We start from the raw sequence: 21,543 nt of genomic DNA, 5'->3' as shown, positions 1-21,543 counted from the left end.
AGATTTGGTTTACTGAATATTTTTTCTTTAGTGTGCCCAGTTTTTTGGCATTTCTAGCTTCTTTGGTATTATTAACTCTTTTTAGTATTACTTTATCGACGATCTTTGTACACGTAAGGACTAGAAATAGTGTCATCTTTGTACATATAAGGACTAGAAATAACTAGAGTATACATTGAAGGGACACTTAATCTCTAATTTAAATGATTTAACTTAAAACTCTATAAAATATATAATGAAATAAAATGAGCTAAAACAAAACGATAAGGCGATAATAATAAGATAAGACTAAAGTAAAATAAACGATAACGAGGTAAATTGAACCGACAAAACGATAATAATAAGTAGAGATTAAGTGTCTCTTCTTAGCAACAATAACAATAATGCTCTTCTCTTTCAAGTGACATTTTTTCTTATTTCTTTCCTTCATGGGAAACTCTACTATGGTACTCCATAAAAGATCCTAGAAGGAGCATGCTGAGTGTTTTGATTATGTACTCGTAACAATAACCGCCGGATCAATTGGTGAATGAAAAAGGTGTTAGCTTTTCTTACAAATCGAGGCCGAATCTCCAGTAAAGCCCAGGTCGTCTCGGCAGGGGTCTCGCTGGAAATTGGTGTCAGGTCATCTCGCTGGACAACTGGCTAGTCGGGACTGTCTGGGCGACGTCTGACTTGCCGATGGTTTCCTGGCCATCGGCCCCGGTGTTGTTGTTATTGCTATTGCTGACGTTGTTGTTAGTTTCAGGGTGTTGAGTGGCGAGGTGTTTACGCAGGGCAGCTTGCCTCGTAAACTTGGCCTCGCATCTGGTGCACGGGATCTCAGCGTTGCCCCCCGACGACGACGACGATGTGGACGACGACGTCGCGGAACTGTCGGCGTTGGGTAGCCTGGGCTTATGCCAGCGTCGATGAGACGCCAAATTGGCCGGGCAGGAGAACCGCTTGTCACACTCGGGACAACGATACTCCACGTGGGCGATTCGGGAGCACCGGTGTTGGGCCAGCTGGAAGGCGTCCTCGTGAACTTGCCGGCAAAGCTTGCACTGATACGGCCCAAGCCGATTTTCGATCTTGGCCAGCTCGGCGCGTGCCTCCTCCGTGACCTCGACGATGTTGAAGGCGGGATCGATGTCGCCGGTCACTACCGCCTCGTCCGGACCCAAAATGACAGTGCCCGAGACCGGGCTGCTAGTGTCCTCGTCGAACTTGAGCCGCCTGGCGTGTTTCTTCTTGGGCCTCTGGACGGTGGTCTTCTCGCTGCTGGGCTGCTTCGGGGTCGACAAGGAGGCGCCGCTGGCGGGTGGTCCCGCGGATGGCGAAACGAGATCTTCCTCCCGGGCTCTTCTTCTGGGGCATTGAGGCGGTGACGGCGTGCTAGGCGGGGTCATGGGCGCGTGCACACTCTGAAGATGTTGCTGCGGTGTCAAGAGTAGCTGCTGATGATAGCTCTGCATCGATTGCAAGTGCGTCGGACTCGCCAAGAGGAGCTTTTGATTATGCAAGTGGTACTTGGAGGTGAGCTCACTTCCGGGATACGGCGGCAATCGAGTACTCTCTTCAGGGAAATGATGGAGCTTGTCGACGATCGAGTCGTGGAAGCGAGGCGATTCTTTATTAAGGACCAGTCGTTCGTAATGACTTTGATGACTCTGTGCCGAAGAGCTTCGTAATGTGTCCAGGTCGTCCACAACCAGCTGTTGATCCTCTTCAGTGTCTCTGCGATCTTCAGGGCAAACCTGGACTTCCTCGCGGACCCTGAGATCTTTCTCGTCGCCCACTTCGATCATCTCTTCTGTCTTCGGGGTGTTCGGTGTCGGCGGCGGCTTCAAGGACAGATCTAAAGGACACGGCGTCGAGGACCTCGAGGACTCCCAGGACAACGACGCGTGATGCTCAGCTGGTGGGATCCGCGAGTAAATCGGCGAGGATGGATCCTCCATCGGAATATGCCACGTGGTCGGCGGCGCAGCGTAAGTAGGATGAATCTCTTCGCTGTAGTAGCTCATGTAGTTAAGACCCGGGGCCAGGAAGGCCCGCGGCAGAGCGCCGTGAAGCATCTTCACCTACTTATCTATCTGTGCCTCTTTCAGGATTTCTTCAAAACCCGCGCTGCGCCTTTCGCTTCTCGCTTTGCGTTTCCATGTCGAGCGGGAAATCTCGCGCGACTCGTTACCAAGGGAAGTTCAAGAACGGCCAACTGTCACCAAGGACACTCTCACTGGGGAAAGAAATGCTGGACTTCTAACAAGGATAGGAGACTCTTAAGATCTGCTCTCCTTGGACGGTACGACGTACGTCTTCCCTCGGCTGTCGGACGTCGTGTGGCAGAATCCGCCTGTGCTGCGTCTCGTTTAAGCCGTACGCTCCGCCCGGGCAGCCACCGCTCGTCGAACAGCCATTGGTCGGCGTTTCCACCCTCTTTCCGTTCTCTCGCCAAACGCATGCGTGTTCGTCCGAATGCGTGACGCGCCTCTTGGCGCGGGCAAACGCTACCGAGCGGCTGGTGGGGCAGAGAGCTACACATAGCTACTGCTCCAGCTAACCGCCCGCGAGGGTTCCTGCAAGTAAAATTTTAAAGGGGACAATAAGGGATACGATTTTATAGCATTGGGGTATTGGCGGATCTATATTCTTGCGGCATTGATCAATCGCAATAAATAAATACTTGAATTATAGCGGATAACAATCGAACAACCGAATAAACGCCTTTTCCAACGCTATCTCAGTTGCTAGCAATTAAATAAAAAAATGTGCATCGAGCTGAATCTTTTGTGTATAATTTTTGCATGAATTTGTGTACATTTTGGCAAACTATACACCAATTACCGACCACTCTTGAAACGCAGCCTCAAGTCGGCACTAGTACAATCACGCGATTAAATTAATCAATTACCAATTTAATAATATCGATACTAACGAGTGCCTTTCAAAGAGATGTGCATTGTTCAGTATAAACGAATGAACGAAAAGATCCGCGTTTAAATCCAACCAGGAACACCACTGGTTTCTGAAGGCAATCGTCTTATCGCACTTTGGGATCTAGCCCTCCGGATTGGACAGTAGGCTGACAACCTAGTCCTAGAAAATAAAGCCTGTCTCACAACTTCGAAGCCTCGTAGGTGAAAAACTCCGGAGGAGGTCCGAGTCCGACTCGATCCGTAGCACCATTGGATAGACATGAATCTTTCGAACTACTGCAAGGGGTGTGCTGTGAAACAAGTCACCACAACCAGAGTTCGAGTCTGCCTACTATGGGATGGCCCTCCCCTTCGGGATGGGCGCATCTTAGCAATTTGATCGCCGAGGCATGTGATGATGGCAATCAATAAATATCAAACGTAACATCTTTTAAGGCAAACGTGTAGAAATCGCAAGCAAAGCTTGATCGATATGATAACAATTTAAAAGACGTTCCCCTAAAATTCTTCGCAAATCTAACATTTGCAATGATTCTAAAGATATTTTATTAGTACTGCTGTTATTAAATTGGTTACCAATGTTACTGCGTGCGAGTATATTACTGTTACAGCCTCAGCCTGAGATTGCAATTAAAGAGCGACAATAAACGGTGTGTGGTTTGCCAAGCAAAAATTTATCAGGTACATTTTTCAGGTACATTACTTCTTACGATCAATTGTTAGCGTTAGCGTTGTAGTTAATCATTAATTAATCATTCTTCTGACTATTCAGTTGTTCAGTTATGCCTGCAAATTTACTACAATTTTTCAATAAACAGGAGAGGTATATAATTAATACAACGGCAATGCATATGTGAATGATATAGCATTAAGTTATCACAAATGTAATCAATTTGACGCGATATCGCAAGATCAGCCTACGAAATGCAAGAAAAACTTAAGGCGACGTAAGAGCCCGAACACACGAAAAACTTAAGCGGTAAAACTTAAAACTTAAGGGAAATGACTGTCAAGAACGTAAGCAGCCATTTTGAAACGTAAGCAACGATGGAAATTCCGATTGATTGAAACGCTTAAGTCTTACAGGGTTGGGAAGTAACGCGTTACTTGTAACGCCGTTACCGTTTTCGTTATTTTTTTTGTAACAATCGTTATTTTTTATGGTTGTAACGGTAACGGTAACGTCGTTACATTTTTACAGTACGGTAAAGAATTCAGCCATTACTTTTATCGTTAATTTAGTTCCCTAATATCTTTTATACCTGTTCAATAGATCGCGCGTTGGTCGCGCGCATTATTCTTGATTGGACAAAAATATAAATGCGCTGTAAACATTTATCGTTACTTTTTTAAGGTAACATTCCCAACCCTGAAGTCTTACTGCTTCAGTTTCTTCGTGTGTCTCCAACTTAAGAAACGGCAAGCGAGCCGGTTTTAGGGTCAATTTCACAAACGTCGGTTAACTGTGAGTTCATTCAACTCCCTATCTTTTCTATCTTGTTATCTAAGAAGCGACAGAGAATCAATTAACCTTTGGCTAGCAGTTAACCAACGTAAAACTAGCCTAGGGATGGGAAAAAATATTAGCATATTCCACGTATTTCCACGGGTACGTTTAATAATGGAACGCGTCTGTCTATTACTTTCCAATAAAGCGTCCAATATTACATCAATGATACACGGTGAATATTGCTACGCAACGTTGATGATCAATCATTCAGTCGCTCGGATAAGTTGCTTATTATCAGGGCAACTCCCTTCGGTCTGAAAGGAGCGCGTGCATATCACAATTAAAGCACCGTCTCTCGTGGCATTAAATTTAGCGGCATTCCGCGTTCGTTTTTTTTCCATTGGTAGCCTTAGACACGAGCGGATCTCGCGGCGATGAATCACATTGATAACCCACGCGTGCTACAGGACAAAATTATACGTTTCACACGAACGTGGAACATACCCTTGTCTTTGAATGACGTTTAGCTTTTATATATCGTAAATGCTTATTTCTAGAAGGTAAATTTTATTAAAAGGGAATTTTGATAACGAAAAATATTTATTTTGGGCCCGTGGTACAAGAAGCGTCGCCGCGCGATACCCGCCGTGAAACGCGTCCCCGCGACGACGACCCCGATCGATCGATCGCACCTGCAAACACCTGCGTGTCCCCGGATTCCGCGGGGCATTCGTTGATCTCACCTCCACATTTCCGGAACTCACGGACTTAATCCTGTATTCGAGTATACGCGCCGATTAACTCTTCGAAATGTAAGATGCAAGAAAAATATGTTTTTCGATACAAGAAAAAATTTGTTCTTTAAGTGAACAAACATTTTTTAGTATATTTTTAATTTTCGAATATTAATTACATTGACGAGAATATTTTTAGTAATAGATTTCCACGTCACCCAGGAGGTACTATAATTGACGCATTTCTCCAGTGTACTGGGTAATACATCAGTATTACCAATCAATTTTTACTTTTTATCTGACAATAGCAAAATGTAAAGGTACCAACATTTGGGGGAGAAAGGAGAAAATGCAACCTGCATTTTGACGATGATTGCACTACAATGGTACGCAATAATTTTACGCCCACGCGTTTTGTAAATCTAATTGTAAGAGGCGTTTTTGTATCTTGCTTTTTGTCAAGAGCAAAGTACAAGCCATCGAGACTGCGGAAATGGCCGAAGGTGGTATTGATATGCATTAAATCAACATCAATATACTCCATTAGACATATCTTTATTCTAGTCAGCGTGGGAAAAAAGATAGAATATACATAAATGAATATTTAATGATGTATAATAGCGAATATATCAGAGCAGAAAACAAGTCATGCAAAAAGCATGGTTGCGCAATCACGTCACAATGTATAAATTGCAACATAAAAAATAAACAGTTTGCATGTAAGGTAAAAAAAGATGCGTTCTGTTGCGTTTTCGGATACAAAATTTCAAAAATAAATTTAGACTACGGATATTTTCCGTAAAGATCTAGGTTTGAAAAATATTTTTAGTGCTAACATAAGAAACGTCTAATTTACAGTTGTACATAACGTTCAACCAATAATCGTTCAACCATATCGTACATTTTTCCTGCAAAACCTGCAAAAAAAGTGCAATTGCGCAATGCCCGAAGGACATGGGATCTATTTCTGTGATCTATTTTAGTGTCGATATTTATATTGTTGGCAGACGAAAATGGAGCAAGTAGCTTTAAATCAAATTTTCATAAATTAATTGTTCATTTCATTTATAGCAGTTTAATTCTAGAATCTGAAAAAAGTCGATATTAATTTTAACACAGTTACTGACAAGATTCCGTTAGAATGTAACGTATGCGCAACAATATAAGCTTTTTGCGAGGTAATACAACATATATAACGAAGATTTATCAGGCTTGTCAATCGATCTCGCCGGCAGGATCGTTATATCAGCGTTTGAGAACACGCCTATCAAATTACTGTAGGAATTAATTATTGCGTGGAGTTGCAATAATTTTTTTGTGTCTATAATCACGGAGAACTTTGGTGTTTCTTCAAAAGATTAATGATTCTTTAATTGCTACCGACAAATTTGCCTTACATTTCTACTATATTAACGCGTGTTAATTTCTAAAAAGTGACAAATTCTTATACATGTATTAAGTTATAAGCATAAATGTGGAACAAGTGTAAAGTCCGTTTATAAGGCAATTAAAGCAATTCGTTTTCGTTATTTAATCGACAAAGAATATGCTGGAAATTATTTAGTCATCATTGTACCGGTCTGGCGGGTTCGCTGTTTTAAAAAAGGATTAAATATACTTTTCATTTAGCAACGCATGAACAATGAAATTAGTATAATGTTATATTTGGTTATACCATGAACATTACATTCCCTCAATAATGCAATAAACTTGATTTACTTCTTGTAATTTACGCTCAATGATTGTTGCAGCCTAAAGAATACCAAGGCTGTTTAATAAATATCTACTTAATGACGAGCGTTTCATTTAATTTATCTAATTGTCTTTTGAATAGTCTTGTTAATATTTCTATTACTATTATAAATCAATTGTATACAGAAAATACAAAAAATTTCGTATTTCCTGTATCGCATCCTTTGAATCTACTTATAAGTCAAAAATATTTTGCAACTTTGAGATAAAGGGCTTTTATTTATATATATAAATATATAAAAGTTTTGTGTGTGTGTGTGTGTGTGTGTGTGTGTGTGTGTGTAATTGAATTATATTATTATATCTATATGTCTCTTGAGCTCCCAAAAGTATATTAACGTTAATTGATCTAACTTAATATAATTACCACAAAATGAAAAAAAGATGTAATCTTTTCTAAATGAATTACGTCCTTGACTCGCACTTTCCATATCTGCATCCGCGCTATAGAACAACCTGAAGAGAATGCATATCCTGTACGTTTATCTATTTGCTTATACAATAAATATTTAGCAATAGTACGAAAGAGACTAACGAGAGTCATTAAAAGATGTACAAGTATTTTCCTTATGTGCAGTGAATATATTATATATATTTATATATACGAGAAATTAATCTTTATCTATAATAGCGATACATTTACAATTTAATGTAAACGTGCGGTGTTAATAGAAGTTAACGGCTATGATACAACGCCAGTATTATTCTGAAAAATTATAAAATGTATTAAACAATAAAAACCACCCGTTAAAAGCAACAGCTGTATGTATAGAAAACAAAGCAAGAGCATCTATAATTATTAGTTAGAAACTTTTTACTCAAATTGTGAATGCGAGCGTTTTGCTTTGACTTTACTTATTGTTAGCCATCTTCGTGTACCGACGATATTAATTAAATCAAAATAAATAAATAAAGTAAAAATTACAATAATACATACCCAGCGAGAAATGACTCGTCTATCGATGTCGAATCGACGTCAATTTGATAATGTCGATGTCGATTGAACATCATTTCGACGAATCATTTCTCACTGAGTAAATACAACACTAATTATACAATAAATACAATAAATTATACAATAAATTAAAACTATTTTCTAGCGCACAAATTGGTCGTAATGGTAAAAGTGCAATAAACACATCAATGTCACTAATTATCGCAAGTCATAGAAGTAAAAGAATTGCAGATAAGTTACCTATTGTGAAACGGCGCGGATAAACTGGTCCACTGTACTTAAAACGTTGTCCAACAATTTAAAAAATTGTAGTCTGAAATGAAAGATTAACCAAAGATTGAGAAACATTTTTAATAATACTAATTGTTGTTTCCTATATTTATAAAAATTACATAAATATTTAATTGCACATCATACAAATCGAAAATTAAAGGTGGGTTTATTCCAAAATCAAGAAACTACCAGTGAGAAGGTAATATAAAATAGTATTTTTACAGCAAAACCACTTGGACGCAGAGAGTTAACGATTCGGTTGATTATTTATCATCTTTCCATCAATTATTACCTCTTTCTTTCTAACAGTCTCAGGCATCATGCATGATTTCAAAATAATATGTGAAAATTTCACACTGAACTGCAAATCGTCAAGAAGTTGTAAAGATACGTTTTTGTTGTTGCTTCTCTAACTTCTCCTTTAACATAACGAATCAGTTCCTGCTTTATGTGAGAAGTTTATGGTGAACGACATTAGATAAAAATCATGCTGAGCGTGTATCAAAATCAGAGGAAGTGCGATGAGTACGCGAAACAAACTGATACCATCAAGTTTACGAAGCTTGCCGCTGGAACGCGCTAATCAAAGGCGGCTTAGGTCCATTCCCGGGTAGAACAAGAGGCCGTGGTGACATCAAAGTGAAGTGAGAGTAGCTTTAATGTAATTTTTAATTGATAACGTCCTGATGTCACTGCGAGTTTTATGTCCTGCCTGGATTAGCGCGGTATTAGATAGATAATAATTTATTCACTTCAACCAAGAAGTGGGTTTACAATTCAAAAACTTAATACACACTCATCCTTCCATTCCTCTTTCACACTTTCCTGCACATAAATCTAAAATCCTATATAAAGCCAACGGCACGATACTATTTTTCCTACTGGATTGCTTACGAGAACCAAAGGATGCAGAGTTTCAACTCAGGTAACTTAAAGCTTAATCCTGATTGGTTCTCGTAAGCAATTTAGTAGGAAAAGTAGTATCGTGTGCCGTTGGCTTTGTTCTCCTCTAATTTAATATAACATCTACTTATCTTATATTTTTATTACTTTGTCTTACATTATCTTGCTTTACGTTTATTTTCATAGCCTCATTTCCGTCCTCTCTCTGTCGCCTTTGATTAATTGGTGCGGTTAATGTTAAGAACTTACGAACTTTCCGAATAGATTCTCGTATACTTATGTGAGACTGCGAAAATATTTGACTTAAAATTAAACTTAAAAGGAAGAAAAAGGCTAAGTAACATTACATTCTTCTAACTTCTTTACAGTTTACAATAGAACAATACTCTCTAAATTTTTTGAATAGATAAAATGAAAGTCTTGCACTTTAAATACAGTTTTACTTTTTCTTTTCAATAATAAAAATAACAATTTCTAACAAAGCTACTTGTCTCTTAAAAAGATTTACATTAATCTTCATTAGGAAAGACGTCTTCTAAGAATGAATGACAATTCTTTTGTTTTTTGTAAAATCCGTCTTTTACTTTATTGTGATATTCTTTTCGATTTGAAAGCCTTTTCTTCTCTCTATGCGATGTTCTTCCGTCGGAACTTGGACAAACGAAAGACACTGAACCGACAAAGAGAGTGACGAAAAATAGGAAACCCTTCTCGGGAAGGGAGGAGATTTCCTTTTTTCGACGAGGAGATCGGCATAGACAAGACGCCGCCGTCCGTTTCCGAGGAGACGTTCACTCCACGAAAAGCGCAGCAGCGTCGTAATCCGTTGATCTTCTTACGTAATTAACAGGCCGCGGCCACGTCCGCCGATTAATCGCCATAAATATTTCCGCGATGCTGATGGACGTGACCGGCGTTGCGCCGATCCCGAGTCCATGGTATGCATTTGTGTGCGAATGCGAGACGTGTACGTGTACGGAGGTCGGACCGATGGTCGATCTGCAGCCCCGAGAGATTTGCCAAGACCGAGGACAATCACCGCTATAATTGGACGAGTGGAGCCGTCGAGATGCGCTCGAGAAGACGCCGTTTTCACCCTCTCGAAGACGAGGAACCGATTGACGCCCTCGCGGCGTTCGTCGTCGGTCATTATCCTCCGATGAGGTCCCGCAAAAATTATTGCTTGTTCAAGCTGGAAGAATTATGGGACGATAAATGAGCGGAGATTATAGATTTAAGCAAAATAATTCTATTTATGTCTGTGACATAATTTGCGGTTTTGAGCTCCACTCACCCTTCTATGTTTCCACTTTGTATCACAAATTACGAGCTTGATTTTACTATTGTTATTGCTTGTGATCGGGATCCTACTCACCAAAAATAAGTTTTGAGAGTCTCAATGTTTCTCTTTACGGTAAAAAATTTTGTATGCAGGAGCATGTAAAATATATTATTATACGATTAGCCTACCTAAATTCGAACTAGGCACTGAAATTTAGCGAAAATTACTAAGCCATTTCTTTGCGCGCAATTCTTCTCATATAGCTTCCATCTTTGTAATTTTAACTTTATCACGTTTTCCCCTCACTTGGTTTAATTTTCAGATTCCGAGACGTGATGCAGCGCCCTCTCGAGAGGAATTTTTAATAACGAGGCAAAAATGTTCTCGACATAATTAATCGCAGCCTTATTCCCCCTAGCGGAACAATTTCTATAAATAACTACAAAAAAAATTGACTTGAAATAGAAATTTGTAGAAATTTTTATATCTTCGTTGAAACATTAATTTTTTTGTAAAAATATATACGAAATAGTATCACAAATTACAATGTTCTCAAATCAAGAAATTATTGCAAGTAGTATTTCATGTACAATTTTGTAAAAATTAGTACAAAACTTTATTAGTTTTAAAAATTTGAGAAACAATAAAATCTTAAAGAATTAAAACATCTGCTTGCTCGTAGAATATTACAAAAATTAACAAAAACGTTCCAATTCTAGCATTTTCATGTTGAATTTTATAACGCTTTTTAAATGTATGTAGAATTTCTTAGATTCTGGCAATATGTTCTTTTTTGTAGAATTTTGTAGAATTATTTCCGGTAGGGCTGTGAAAAAATTAAACAATATTGAGATTAAATTAATAATTCTCCTCTCTCGAACTAAATGAGATTGACTTGCCATATTGAGACAAGGGTAACATGTATAAATTTCCATTTACACGAATTAAAATATTCCTTTCTCAATAATAAATACGACGGTCGCTACATCGGTCCTGTATTTTACGATTGATCGAAGTGTAACGACATGAACCCGGAAATCTCTGCGGCCGCAGCCTTCGCGATTAAACGCAACTCAACACAGTGAAATCTTGCAGTCAGCGAAAAAGAGGAAGAAGTGGGGGATTCGTGTCCTCTTGCGTTCCACATTCGCCGGGATTGATTAGTTGTTATTTTCTATCTCTTCTATTCCCGGTTGTGTCTCTGTCCCCCTATTTTTGCATTCGACACAGTTATATTATTACGCCGGCCGGGTGGGGGCAATATTGCAACACGTATCCGGAAATCCGTTCGCGTACATTTGCCCTGCGTAATCCCCTCCCCCCCCTCTCTCTCTCTCTCTCGCTCCGCGGGCGTAAAATTTCAACGCGTATCCCGGCGTAATCATTCCGCCGGGCGAACGAAAACAAGTGGCAAATGGTCCATTATTATCCGCCAAACGTTATTCGAACTAAATACGGACGGATGTAAAATATAGGCATTAACGCGAGAGCCGAGCCGAGCGAACGGCTGCAGTCGGTGCGGATTTGCCATGATTATTTGATATCGATGGCGAAACATTTTGCCACGTGTTGCGCTACCGCGCGCGATGTACAGAATGCGTTTTGCCGAACGTACATGTGTGTATATACGTTCATACATATATATATATATATGCATACAGATTTATACATACATATATATGTATATATGAAAATACTCGCGCGATGCATCGCTCGGATTACCCACAGGACGGGCGACATTAGATACACGTTTGCGCGTTTCGGCCGCGGAATTGTACAGCGAGCTAATGCATTACGTCCGGGGGCAACGGCGGTCGTGCGCGACTTTAAATTGTAAAAGAATTCAGTTAGTATTATACATATTTCATCTAACCCGGCGGAGAGATTGCGCCCTCGCAGAAAGTCGATAATTAATTGATTGTTTTTAAAATTCCGTCTCTTATCTTATCGACACTGATCGAGTTCGCCAGCGGCTTTATAGGATCCCTAACATCAGGATAGTAATTCTGTACACTTTTTCAACTAAGCTGCACGCCAATTATTTGTCGGTCTTGAACAAATTTAATTACTGATAGACCTGTCCGTGGATATATGCAGTCTATCCTGCAAATTGACCAAAATCGCGGAGAGGAGTCTGGAGGTTTTCACGTCGATCAGACGGTCACTAAATTTGTGAAATCCACGGGAGGAAACCGACAAGGAGATGATACACGCATTGTATCGATTGTAGATGTTAAATTTCAGAATTCGGACCAGCAACGGCGAGCATGATTAAAAGAGCGAGTACGCGCGCGTATCCCGTCCGCTCCGTCAGAACGGAGTGTGTTCCATCGCCTTAGCCAAGTTCCGTATTAAACCAGCCCGATGCCATTATGGAGACATTTCCCAATCGCATCGGCGGCCGATCTCCCGAACGAAGGAGGAGACGGAGGGGGCAAGATCTCTCCCGGCCGTTGCGGAAGCGCGACAGAGGGATCTCCTAAATATCTCGCAAAAGCGGAACGCTCTAGCGCTCGCCTCCTCTCTCGCGCCGTCGCAAGAGGAGGAGAGAGATATATATATATACATAGTACACGGCTTCCAGGACGAGCGAGTAAGCTTTTTGCCTACGCGGATGTAGGCGAGTACTCTCGTCCGCTGGTATGGAGGGTGCGGGACGGGGAGGAGGATGGCTCTGCATATTTCATGCGATTTTAATGTGTCTCCGCTGGTGCTCCGCTCGGCGAACACCCGGTAGAACACCCTGGGAGGGAGAAAGAGAGAGAGAGAGTGTGGTGTGTGTGTGTGTGTATGTGTGTGTGTGTGTGTGTGTGTGCGAGGGGCGAGGCGGAGAGAGAGAAAGAGGCCGTGTGCCACCACGTTGCACGGGGCAGGAGTGACTGCCGTGATGCTCTAATCGGCTTACGCAACAAGCCACCCTTATCCCCGGCCTCGGTCGCTCTCTCGTTCCCACCCCCGTTGTCCCGCCCTGCTTTCCCCAGGCCCTCCGTCGACGCTCCTTATCCGCGCCGGGGCCCTAAACGACGGGCTATTACTTTGCGGTTGCCTCGCTCCTGCATCCTTCAAGGACTCCAACGATGGTGACGAGGCGGTGCTGCGAGGGGCGAGGGGGAGCCGCGCCGTGCATCCCTCCGGGTTTATCGCGGACGAAAGTTCAATTAAAAAGTAGCCTTTCATCGACGAAGCCGCGAGGTTCTCGAGGAAGACGCACTGGACGCACATAACTTCAACACGCGCAAGTACTTGCACACTAAAAAAGATCTGGTAGATTCAACCAGTCGTCTGTTAGAAAATGGACGATTCAGAATTCCTTTAGGATTTACCAGATGTGCAGTGAAGCCTAGCAAACTTCTGGTCATGAAATATCGAGCCAGCTGTATCGTGCTAACTAGAAGTTCTGTTTGGTTTAGCCAAAATGCATTCTATCACACATATCTTGTTGATGCAATCAAGGCATTTTTCTCAGTGCACTTTCGCAACACGTCTTGAGTCTTTACGTCGACTTTTCTCGCAACATATAATACAGTAAAATATTTAATATATAAATATATATGAATATTATGTACGATATATATTCAATATATAATATAAATTTAATAAATAAATAAAATAAATTAAAAAATATTTATTATGCTTCGTAAGGATCAAAGTTGACGTAAGGAGAATCATTTATCTAGCCAGACTCGGGAATGCCATTTATGCCACAAAAGCACTCCGGATAGAATTTTCACATGGAGATCTTGTAAAAGTATGTTCGAGCACGCAGATAATGATTTTAAAAGTTCGAAAGAACCTATTGTTCGGTAAGGACTAAAGATATATATATATATATATATATATATATATATATATATATATATATATATCGCTTTGTTGAGAGGACGACCGTCTCCCCGATATCCGTGATTGGCGCGAAGGTGGGAATTTGGGTGTACACGTCTACTTCCAACTGAAAAATACGGGACGAAGCGATTATACACGCGCCGAGGGATATCGGTCAGCCCTTGATAATTATATTTCGACACGCACTCAGCAGTCGCCACTGTGGGTGGCGGAGAAGGCGGTCCAGTAAAATGAAGATGCACTGAAGATGGTGATTTATCGCGACACTCAGAGAACGTATAATTAAATATAAATAAAGAGTAAAATGAGAGTAATTGTACGCGATTGTCGATGCACCAAGAAAAAAAGATTTAGTTCGGTTACACGAATGAGATACGTTGAAATCGTACTTCTTCGAGTGCAGATATTCTTAATTTCAGAATATTCGAATCGAATATTCTACTAAATATATATAGATTATTACAATTAGAAATTGTATATTCATAACAAAGAAGAACGTTTGATACAATATTAGACCAAGAATATTAGACCAATATTCTTATTACATTGTTAAATATATTTGCCAATACACTTTCAATATAAATCTAATATTAGGTATATAATTATTATCGTGCAATATTTACATTCATTCCATGGCCAATATTGGCTCTACGTTGGATAATATCGACCAACACTGTGCTACTAGAGACGTGTCTCCTTCGAATGAATTCAAGAATCGAGTCCCAGAAAAATCGCCCGGGGGCCTCAATTCTTGAATTTATTTGAAAGAGAAACGTATGCGAAAATTCTACTCTCACAGAAAAATTGCAAACCAATTGGCTAAAAACCATACGAATAGCCGATCAACCTGCAACTTTTTTGTAAGACCAGGGGGTCAGTTCTGTATCTTACAATATAGTGAAAACGCTAAGAGCGAGCGACTTTGTCTCTTTCTAAGGGGACAATTATAAAGAGATAAGGCTACTCGCTTTTAGCATTTTTACTATAGTACATATAAGATACAGAATTGACCCTTAGATATTTCTCATACGTTTTCCTTTCAAAGGAATTCAAGAATCGAGCCCCAGTTCAATTCAAAGCTACGTTCGCCCGACCCTGCAGGAAATAATTCTACAAAATTCTACAAAAAAAGAAAATGTTCTGCCAGAATCTAAGAAATGCTACGTAAATTTCAAAACTGTTATAAAAATCAACATAAAAATACTAGAATTTGAACACTTTTGTAAATTTTTGTAATATTCTACAAGTAAGCAGACGTTTTAATTCTTTAAGATTTTGTCGTTTCTCAAATTTTTAAAACTAGTAAAGTTGATTTGTATTAATTTTTACAAAATTGTATATTTTTATGAAATGCAATAATTTCTTGATTAGAGAACATTGTAATTTGTAGTACTATTTCGTTGATATTTTTACAAAACAATAAATGTTTTAATAAAGATATAAAAATTTCTACAAATTTCTATTTCAAGTCAATTTTTTGTAGTTATTTGTAGAATTTTTTCCCGCCAGAGTGATCGTGCCGACTGCTCGCTGAGAGATCCTCTTCGGAGGCTCGCGACCCCCCGTTCAAGGGAGATGAGAAAAAATTAACGGGATTCGTCTCGCGAATGCCGCGATATAGAGAGCCCGCGAGGCCGTTGAACGAATACTTTTACAGGGGAAGATCTCGCGTGTCCGAACGCGCCCCCGTCCGCGCGGCGCGCCGGTCAGACCTGCCCTACCTTCCGCGTGTGTTTGCCCATCGCGCGAGGGGGAGGATCCCGCGCCACGCGGGGTTGCCCTAGGCCAGAACATGCATTATTGGATAGAGTTACGTTAAACACACGCGCCGCACGCGCTTCCTCTCGCCGGCGATGCCGAGGTATCCTCGGCCCGCGCGCTTCGCGAGCACGTCACCCGCGCCGTCCGAGGATATCGGATGAACACGGACGAGTTTGCCGCCGACAAATACACGATTGTATGTCACGTACGCCGTCGCCGTCGGTGAACGTCCGCGTATCTTCGACCGACGGCATGCCCCGTCCCCCGTAATTGTTGTACCGTCGTATATGGGAGATCCGCGATAATCCCGGCGCGCTTTCCTTCAGCCGCGGGTTGTCCGACAGACACGGGCAACCGAGCCTTCCCCTTTGCAATAAGGGTGAGATTTGATTCTTCGCGTTTTCCGGCTGCGAAACCGCCGGGAGAGCTGTCGCGTTCTTTGAATTTCTCCTCGGTATATACTTTCAACGTCTTGCAATTGCTGTTAAGGCGCTCTAGTGAAAGAAATAGCTTGATCTATTAGCTTGTACACTTTGAGTTTATGTGGGCAATATGCGTTTATAAGTTTTTATGTTTTAGTGGGTTGTTGAATGGACGATTACCCGATGAGTTAGTGTCGAGAATGTCACTCTTACAGCTCTTTCTATCACGCAGGTTTCGGAAGTTTGGAGTCTCTTCAAGGAAAAGTACATGAATTCTCGAGCGGTAAAAGGCACATCGATCACCCAGGCACTGCGACGTGAGTTTCAGTGCCTTCTTCGACGCCGGTGTGTAAAAACTCCAGGTAAAGTTGTCCACGGATTAAACAGTCCTACGAATTCAGCGGTTCTTGCCGGACGATGTCCAAGCGTGAAGCCAATCCGCCGCCCACCCGTCAAATTCCACATTTAATCAATATTAATTCTATGTTTAATATTCCGCGTACACTATATCTAAAATTTTACATCTACACACTTGATGTTGCATACATGCTACATCGAATATTCAAAAGGGATAGAGAGGATATGTGCGTGAATGATTTAACGAGAGCCTGTAAGATTCTAAAGATTTATTTCAATTTGCATACATTTTAAAAGATCATTGATGTTATAATTAATTCGGCAACCGCATGCAGGTCAAATCGAATTCAAAACTCGCTATCTCATCGGATTGTACTTACACAATAGCGCGATATATATATACTATATATACTTAATTCTCGTGTGTAGATAGCCACAAGGGATATCACCGGCGCATCGCCCCCCCCCCCTCTCTTTCTCTCTCTATCATCGACATTGTCGATGCTCTCGATGAACACTACAGCTATGTAATTTCTTGTCATATCACAGAATCGTATTAGTCGTTTGGTTGCAATTTTAACTTGGTGGCAAGAACGAGATCTCTATAAGATTATTCGATAATTCAGTGCGTATACTTGTGCGTACGCACGCAAGAGTGGCAGGAGAATTCGCGTAATATTAATATCGGACGATCGAAGCGTTATACCCGTCGGCAGCGTCGCGGTCGACGGGACGTTAACGAGCTCTATTTAGAGGAAAAATTCTAGCGGAAGCAACAAGAACTTCTCCCGAGGAAGTTTTCGCCGTGTGGCCCGCCGGGCTTTCCTCAGAGCGATTCGATGACAAAGCGAACCCGGGCGAGTCCTACGCGTCGTTGTCTGTGTACTAAGCTCTGCGGACTTGTTTTTATGCTTTTCTTAAATCCCTTTCTCTGCCCCGTTTCGGGCGTAACGTAAGCGATTATAAGATTAAAACTCTATTGTTCATGCAAAAAGTCTTAAAATTGATTTTACAAGTGTATAACTGGTTTCAAGAGAGATAGGTATATGTGTATATGTCGCTACCATTAAAAAGGCACAAATGTAAATGGCTACTAGATCAATGGTTATTCTGTAATTATCACAAATATTTAAGAGAAAGCGCCGTATCCTATACTTCGCTTGCGAAAGAGAGAAAGTTATATATATATATATATATATATATATTAAAATTACCTATATTAATGCAGTAATATATGTATACATACGAATTTAGCATAAAAATTAAGACCTAAAGTTTCGAAACGCGTAAGTTAGGTCTGCCGTTCGAGTAAACGGACACTACAGACTCTACGTGTCGTAGATTTCAAGTTGGGAATGGTGAGAGTGATAAAGATAAGCGACGCATTGTTCGCGGAAAGAAAGTTCAATAAAAATCAAAGCTTCGCGACAGCTGGACCCTATTCTCAGAATTTGGCACATGCGATTATTGGCGCGTATCTTGGAACAAGCAATTTTCAATGTTTACTCCAGAAAGTATGTCTGAGAGAAATTTTTGATATGGATGTCGACCCTCAAGCCTCGATTGTTGCGGTGTCTTTGGCAAACCAGCGTGCCATTCATAACTTCACCTACAAGACGACATACACTATTTTAACTGCAATAATTGTATTATTACGTTTTGAATTGTGCCTTAAGATATCTGTATTTATATCGACTTATCTTTTCAAGATAATCGGCGAGATGACATAAAAGACTAGATAAGAGTTGAGACATGCGCTACTGAATATTCTTGAAAAGTTCGTAAAAAAAGTTAACAGGAAATCAAATTTGTAAAGGAAGTTACAAGAAAATCCGATTCAAGTTTTACGGGCACGTAATTGTTTGCTTTATCGACGAACGAGAAAGTAATATAGTTACTTTACCGAAGGCGCGAAGTTTGAATCGGACAAAGTTAACTTCTTGTAACTTTTTGTAAAGACACATTTCGCTAATAACTCTGAGGATTTTTCGAGAGTATTGCGAGATGTAAATATTTCTCACCCCTCGCTTACAATTCCTTATCTAATCTTAACGAGAAATACAGACATATTAAAGCATTATTTAAAATAAAGTAATCAATGGTTGCGATAAATAACCAAAAATATAATTAATATTGCATTTTGAATGGTATTTTATAATGCTATCTAATATAATAATTAGGCATATCATTTAATTAACTATATTTAATATTAGAGATTTAAAATGTCATTAAAAATAAATGTTACAATTATAATATTAATTGTATATTAATGTATAGTTATGAAATTAGTTAAAAACGTATAACTTACCTTCAGTTATGCTGATGGGCTCTTTTAAAAAAAATGCCGTCTGTTTCCAATGTGTTGGCAGAGAAGAGGGGCCCGTGCTGAAATGAACCGGATTCTCGAGATCAAAGAAAATGTCAAAGTAACCGATTATCGCGGTTAACGATCCAGTCTTCTTCACGTTCAACGTGAAAGGAGACGAGAAACTGATGCAGTCCGTAGTGACTTTATACAAGTCGAAGGCTTGGATCTCGGCGGTGCTTGTTATCAAATCGTCGACATTGCAGATTTCTATGCTGGGTTCATGTAGCACTTCCGCTTTCATACAGCGCATTTTAAAACCGTATACGTTTGACCAATAATCAACCAGTTCGATATATCTCTCTGCGGAACAACAGTAATCTGCATAAAATAGCTTGCCAAAGGATCGAATAACATGCAATCATTTAAATTATATGTTTCAAGTACGAAGGGCTCCTGCCAATGAAATATGTAAAATTACTGCAGTAAAAATTCAAACTGTAACACATACTCGTGTCACCACTTCCCACAATATTGATTGTGCATCTGTTTGGAAGTATCACTCCATCGGGTGTGAGATAATGGTCCCTAGCATAAATAACAGTGTCCAGCATCCCTTCGAACAAGAGAAAGTATCCCATCCATTCGGATATTATCGCGTCCACTTTCTCTACTCCTAAATTAATATCTTCCAGACGACCCTTTTTTAAAGTGATTATGTCGCTGAGGTTGTTCTCCCTAAAATCAATTAATTCTTTTATTATACAGGGTGCCCGAAAAGAATAAATTATATAATTTATTTGAAATAAATGATATAATGTATACCTTACTATTTCCATAGCGTGGTATATCACGTCAGACTGATCGACGCTAATAACTTTACGGCAACCGGACTTGGCCGCAAACAGAGACAGGATACCAGTCCCGCAACCGACGTCCAGCATTACACAATCGTGGAACTTGTTGGAATTCGTCAATAATGCGTCACGGTAGCTTTCCGTTCGTACTTTATCCTAATAAAGTACATCTTCATCACTTTTCGTAGACGTACTGATAAATATTCTGCTTTTAAAGAAATTTTGAAAAGACAACGTTTCTTCTGCCAGAGATGCAGCCTCGGCTTGTTACAAACCACGATCTTACAATTCCAAATGTTACATTATGGGTAAATTCTCATTAAACAGACTCACTTATTCGAAACTTACAGTCAACATTTCGTGGTGTATAGCAAAATGGTTGTACGTATTGAAGTAGCCCTCGTCGGCGCTAGGATTATGAGCGTTAACCGAAACAACACTTTTCTCCTTCTCGTCCAGGTCGTCACCCAGTATTAATTTCTGAGCCTTCTCCTTCATCTCCTCCATTTGCTGTAAAAAGATTTCCTCGCGTTACACCGTGGAAAAACGTTTGCTAATCATACGGTTGTACCTGTCTCATCAGAAAACACCTGGTTTCACTTTCTTTCAGCTGAGACTGGAGCGACTTGATGGAACTTTTCATATCTTCATATTGTGTTTTCGACAAAATCACATCACTGTCGTCGTGACGTATCTGTCTCGCTCCTCTCTCCTCGCTAACGTCCCTGACGTTGATGAGATCCTCGATATCTGCGTTAAAGTAATTTAACAAGTCAGTGCTTGACGCGCGCCAAGTCATCGACGGAAGGAATCGCCTCAGTCTCGAGCTCCCTGTACTTGCCGTACATTAACCACGGATCGTCCTCCACGACAGGATGCAAATACTCATCTCTGTCCCAGGCCTCTTCGCCCAGCGTACTCAGCTGCTCCGGCAAGGTCTCCTTGCGACGAATAAAATTGATCAGCTTGATGTACGAGTAGGTGTCGTAAATGTGTCTTCTTATAAAATCGCAGAGGTCGAACTTGTGGAGAGTCTTGGTGTGGTGCAGCGCGGCGGGAAAGCCGTTGGTAATTTCCGTACAGAACAAGCACGAAATTTCGTTAGGATCCTCACCGTTTTCCTCCCAATCGTCCCCGCTGTCACTGTCGCTCGACATGTCCTGGCTGTATCCTGAAAAGCGAAACGCTTACAGACGCGTTCAGTGTTAAATAAAAATAAACGACGAAGGGCACACAAGTGCACGTAATTAATAGTAGTGTAAAAAATTAAATATATCTCTTTGTTTCATGTCGCGCAAAACGCTCCACAATCGGGACCGTGACGGGAGATACGTCGTTTACGTCGTGTAAATCAACCGCTCGGCCCTTTTGCCGATCGCCAAGCGCGGCAGATTGAAGCCGCGACGATTCCCCGTCGTTTCGCGACCCGTCGCGCGAGACTCTCATTAATGTTTTACCTAATTCTGCCATGGCGAGCCACTTCCTCCCTCGCGACGTTAACCACAAAACGCTCGCAAGAGTCGAGCACGTGTCGCTGACTGACGCAGGTCATTCAGGGTTGCCAGGTTATGTGACAGCAAAGCCGCCAATATGCAGCGCGCTGAACTGGAGACTTTGGATGTGTTCGAAAATGGATTTAGTTACTGCCAGTGAAAACAGTATAGTTGGTAGCAATGAAAATTACTGGTGCTGCGTTTTTCGCACGCCAGTAAAGTCAGTAAGGCTGGG

The 21,543-nt window shown here is 40.8% G+C and overlaps 2 protein-coding genes across 2 annotated transcripts; both read right to left on the bottom strand.

The window, feature by feature from the left end:
• Nucleotides 1-249: 249 nt before the first annotated feature.
• Nucleotides 250-2,798, bottom strand: LOC105560933 (zinc finger protein 446-like). The gene has a single exon (XM_012010462.1). It carries the CDS (start codon nucleotides 2,058-2,060, stop codon nucleotides 621-623), a length of 1,440 nt encoding a protein of 479 aa, XP_011865852.1. The 5' UTR covers nucleotides 2,061-2,798; the 3' UTR covers nucleotides 250-620.
• Nucleotides 2,799-16,916: 14,118 nt separating this feature from the next.
• Nucleotides 16,917-21,439, bottom strand: LOC105560932 (protein arginine N-methyltransferase 1). Its single transcript, XM_012010461.1, has 8 exons — nucleotides 21,273-21,439; nucleotides 20,657-20,986; nucleotides 20,387-20,565; nucleotides 20,164-20,325; nucleotides 19,784-19,971; nucleotides 19,470-19,696; nucleotides 18,962-19,321; nucleotides 16,917-18,262 (listed from the first exon to the last, which is right to left on the bottom strand). Exons 1-8 carry the CDS (start codon nucleotides 21,283-21,285, stop codon nucleotides 18,156-18,158), a joined length of 1,566 nt encoding a protein of 521 aa, XP_011865851.1. The 5' UTR covers nucleotides 21,286-21,439; the 3' UTR covers nucleotides 16,917-18,155.
• Nucleotides 21,440-21,543: the final 104 nt, after the last annotated feature.

Source organism: Vollenhovia emeryi, unplaced genomic scaffold (genome assembly GCF_000949405.1).
Source record: "Vollenhovia emeryi isolate VEMERY1.0 unplaced genomic scaffold, V.emery_V1.0 DF939216.1, whole genome shotgun sequence".
Classification (NCBI taxonomy): domain Eukaryota; kingdom Metazoa; phylum Arthropoda; class Insecta; order Hymenoptera; family Formicidae; genus Vollenhovia; species Vollenhovia emeryi.
Note: the sequence above shows the minus strand (reverse complement) of the source record. Positions and strands in the feature narration are given on the sequence as shown.

What these genes read in the sequence shown, in the direction of transcription:
- LOC105560932 (XM_012010461.1), bottom strand. An exon ending in CGATCCGTGGTTAATGTACG is followed by an intron (nt 20,566 to 20,656) that starts GCAAGTACAGGG and finishes ACTTTAACGCAG; the next exon opens with ATATCGAGGATCTCATCAAC. An exon ending in TACACCACGAAATGTTGACT is followed by an intron (nt 19,972 to 20,163) that starts GTAAGTTTCGAA and finishes GTACTTTATTAG; the next exon opens with GATAAAGTACGAACGGAAAG.
- LOC105560933 (XM_012010462.1), bottom strand. Translation starts at nt 2,060, where the DNA reads ATGCTTCACGGCGCTCTGCCGCGGGCCTTCCTGGCCCCGGGTCTTAAC.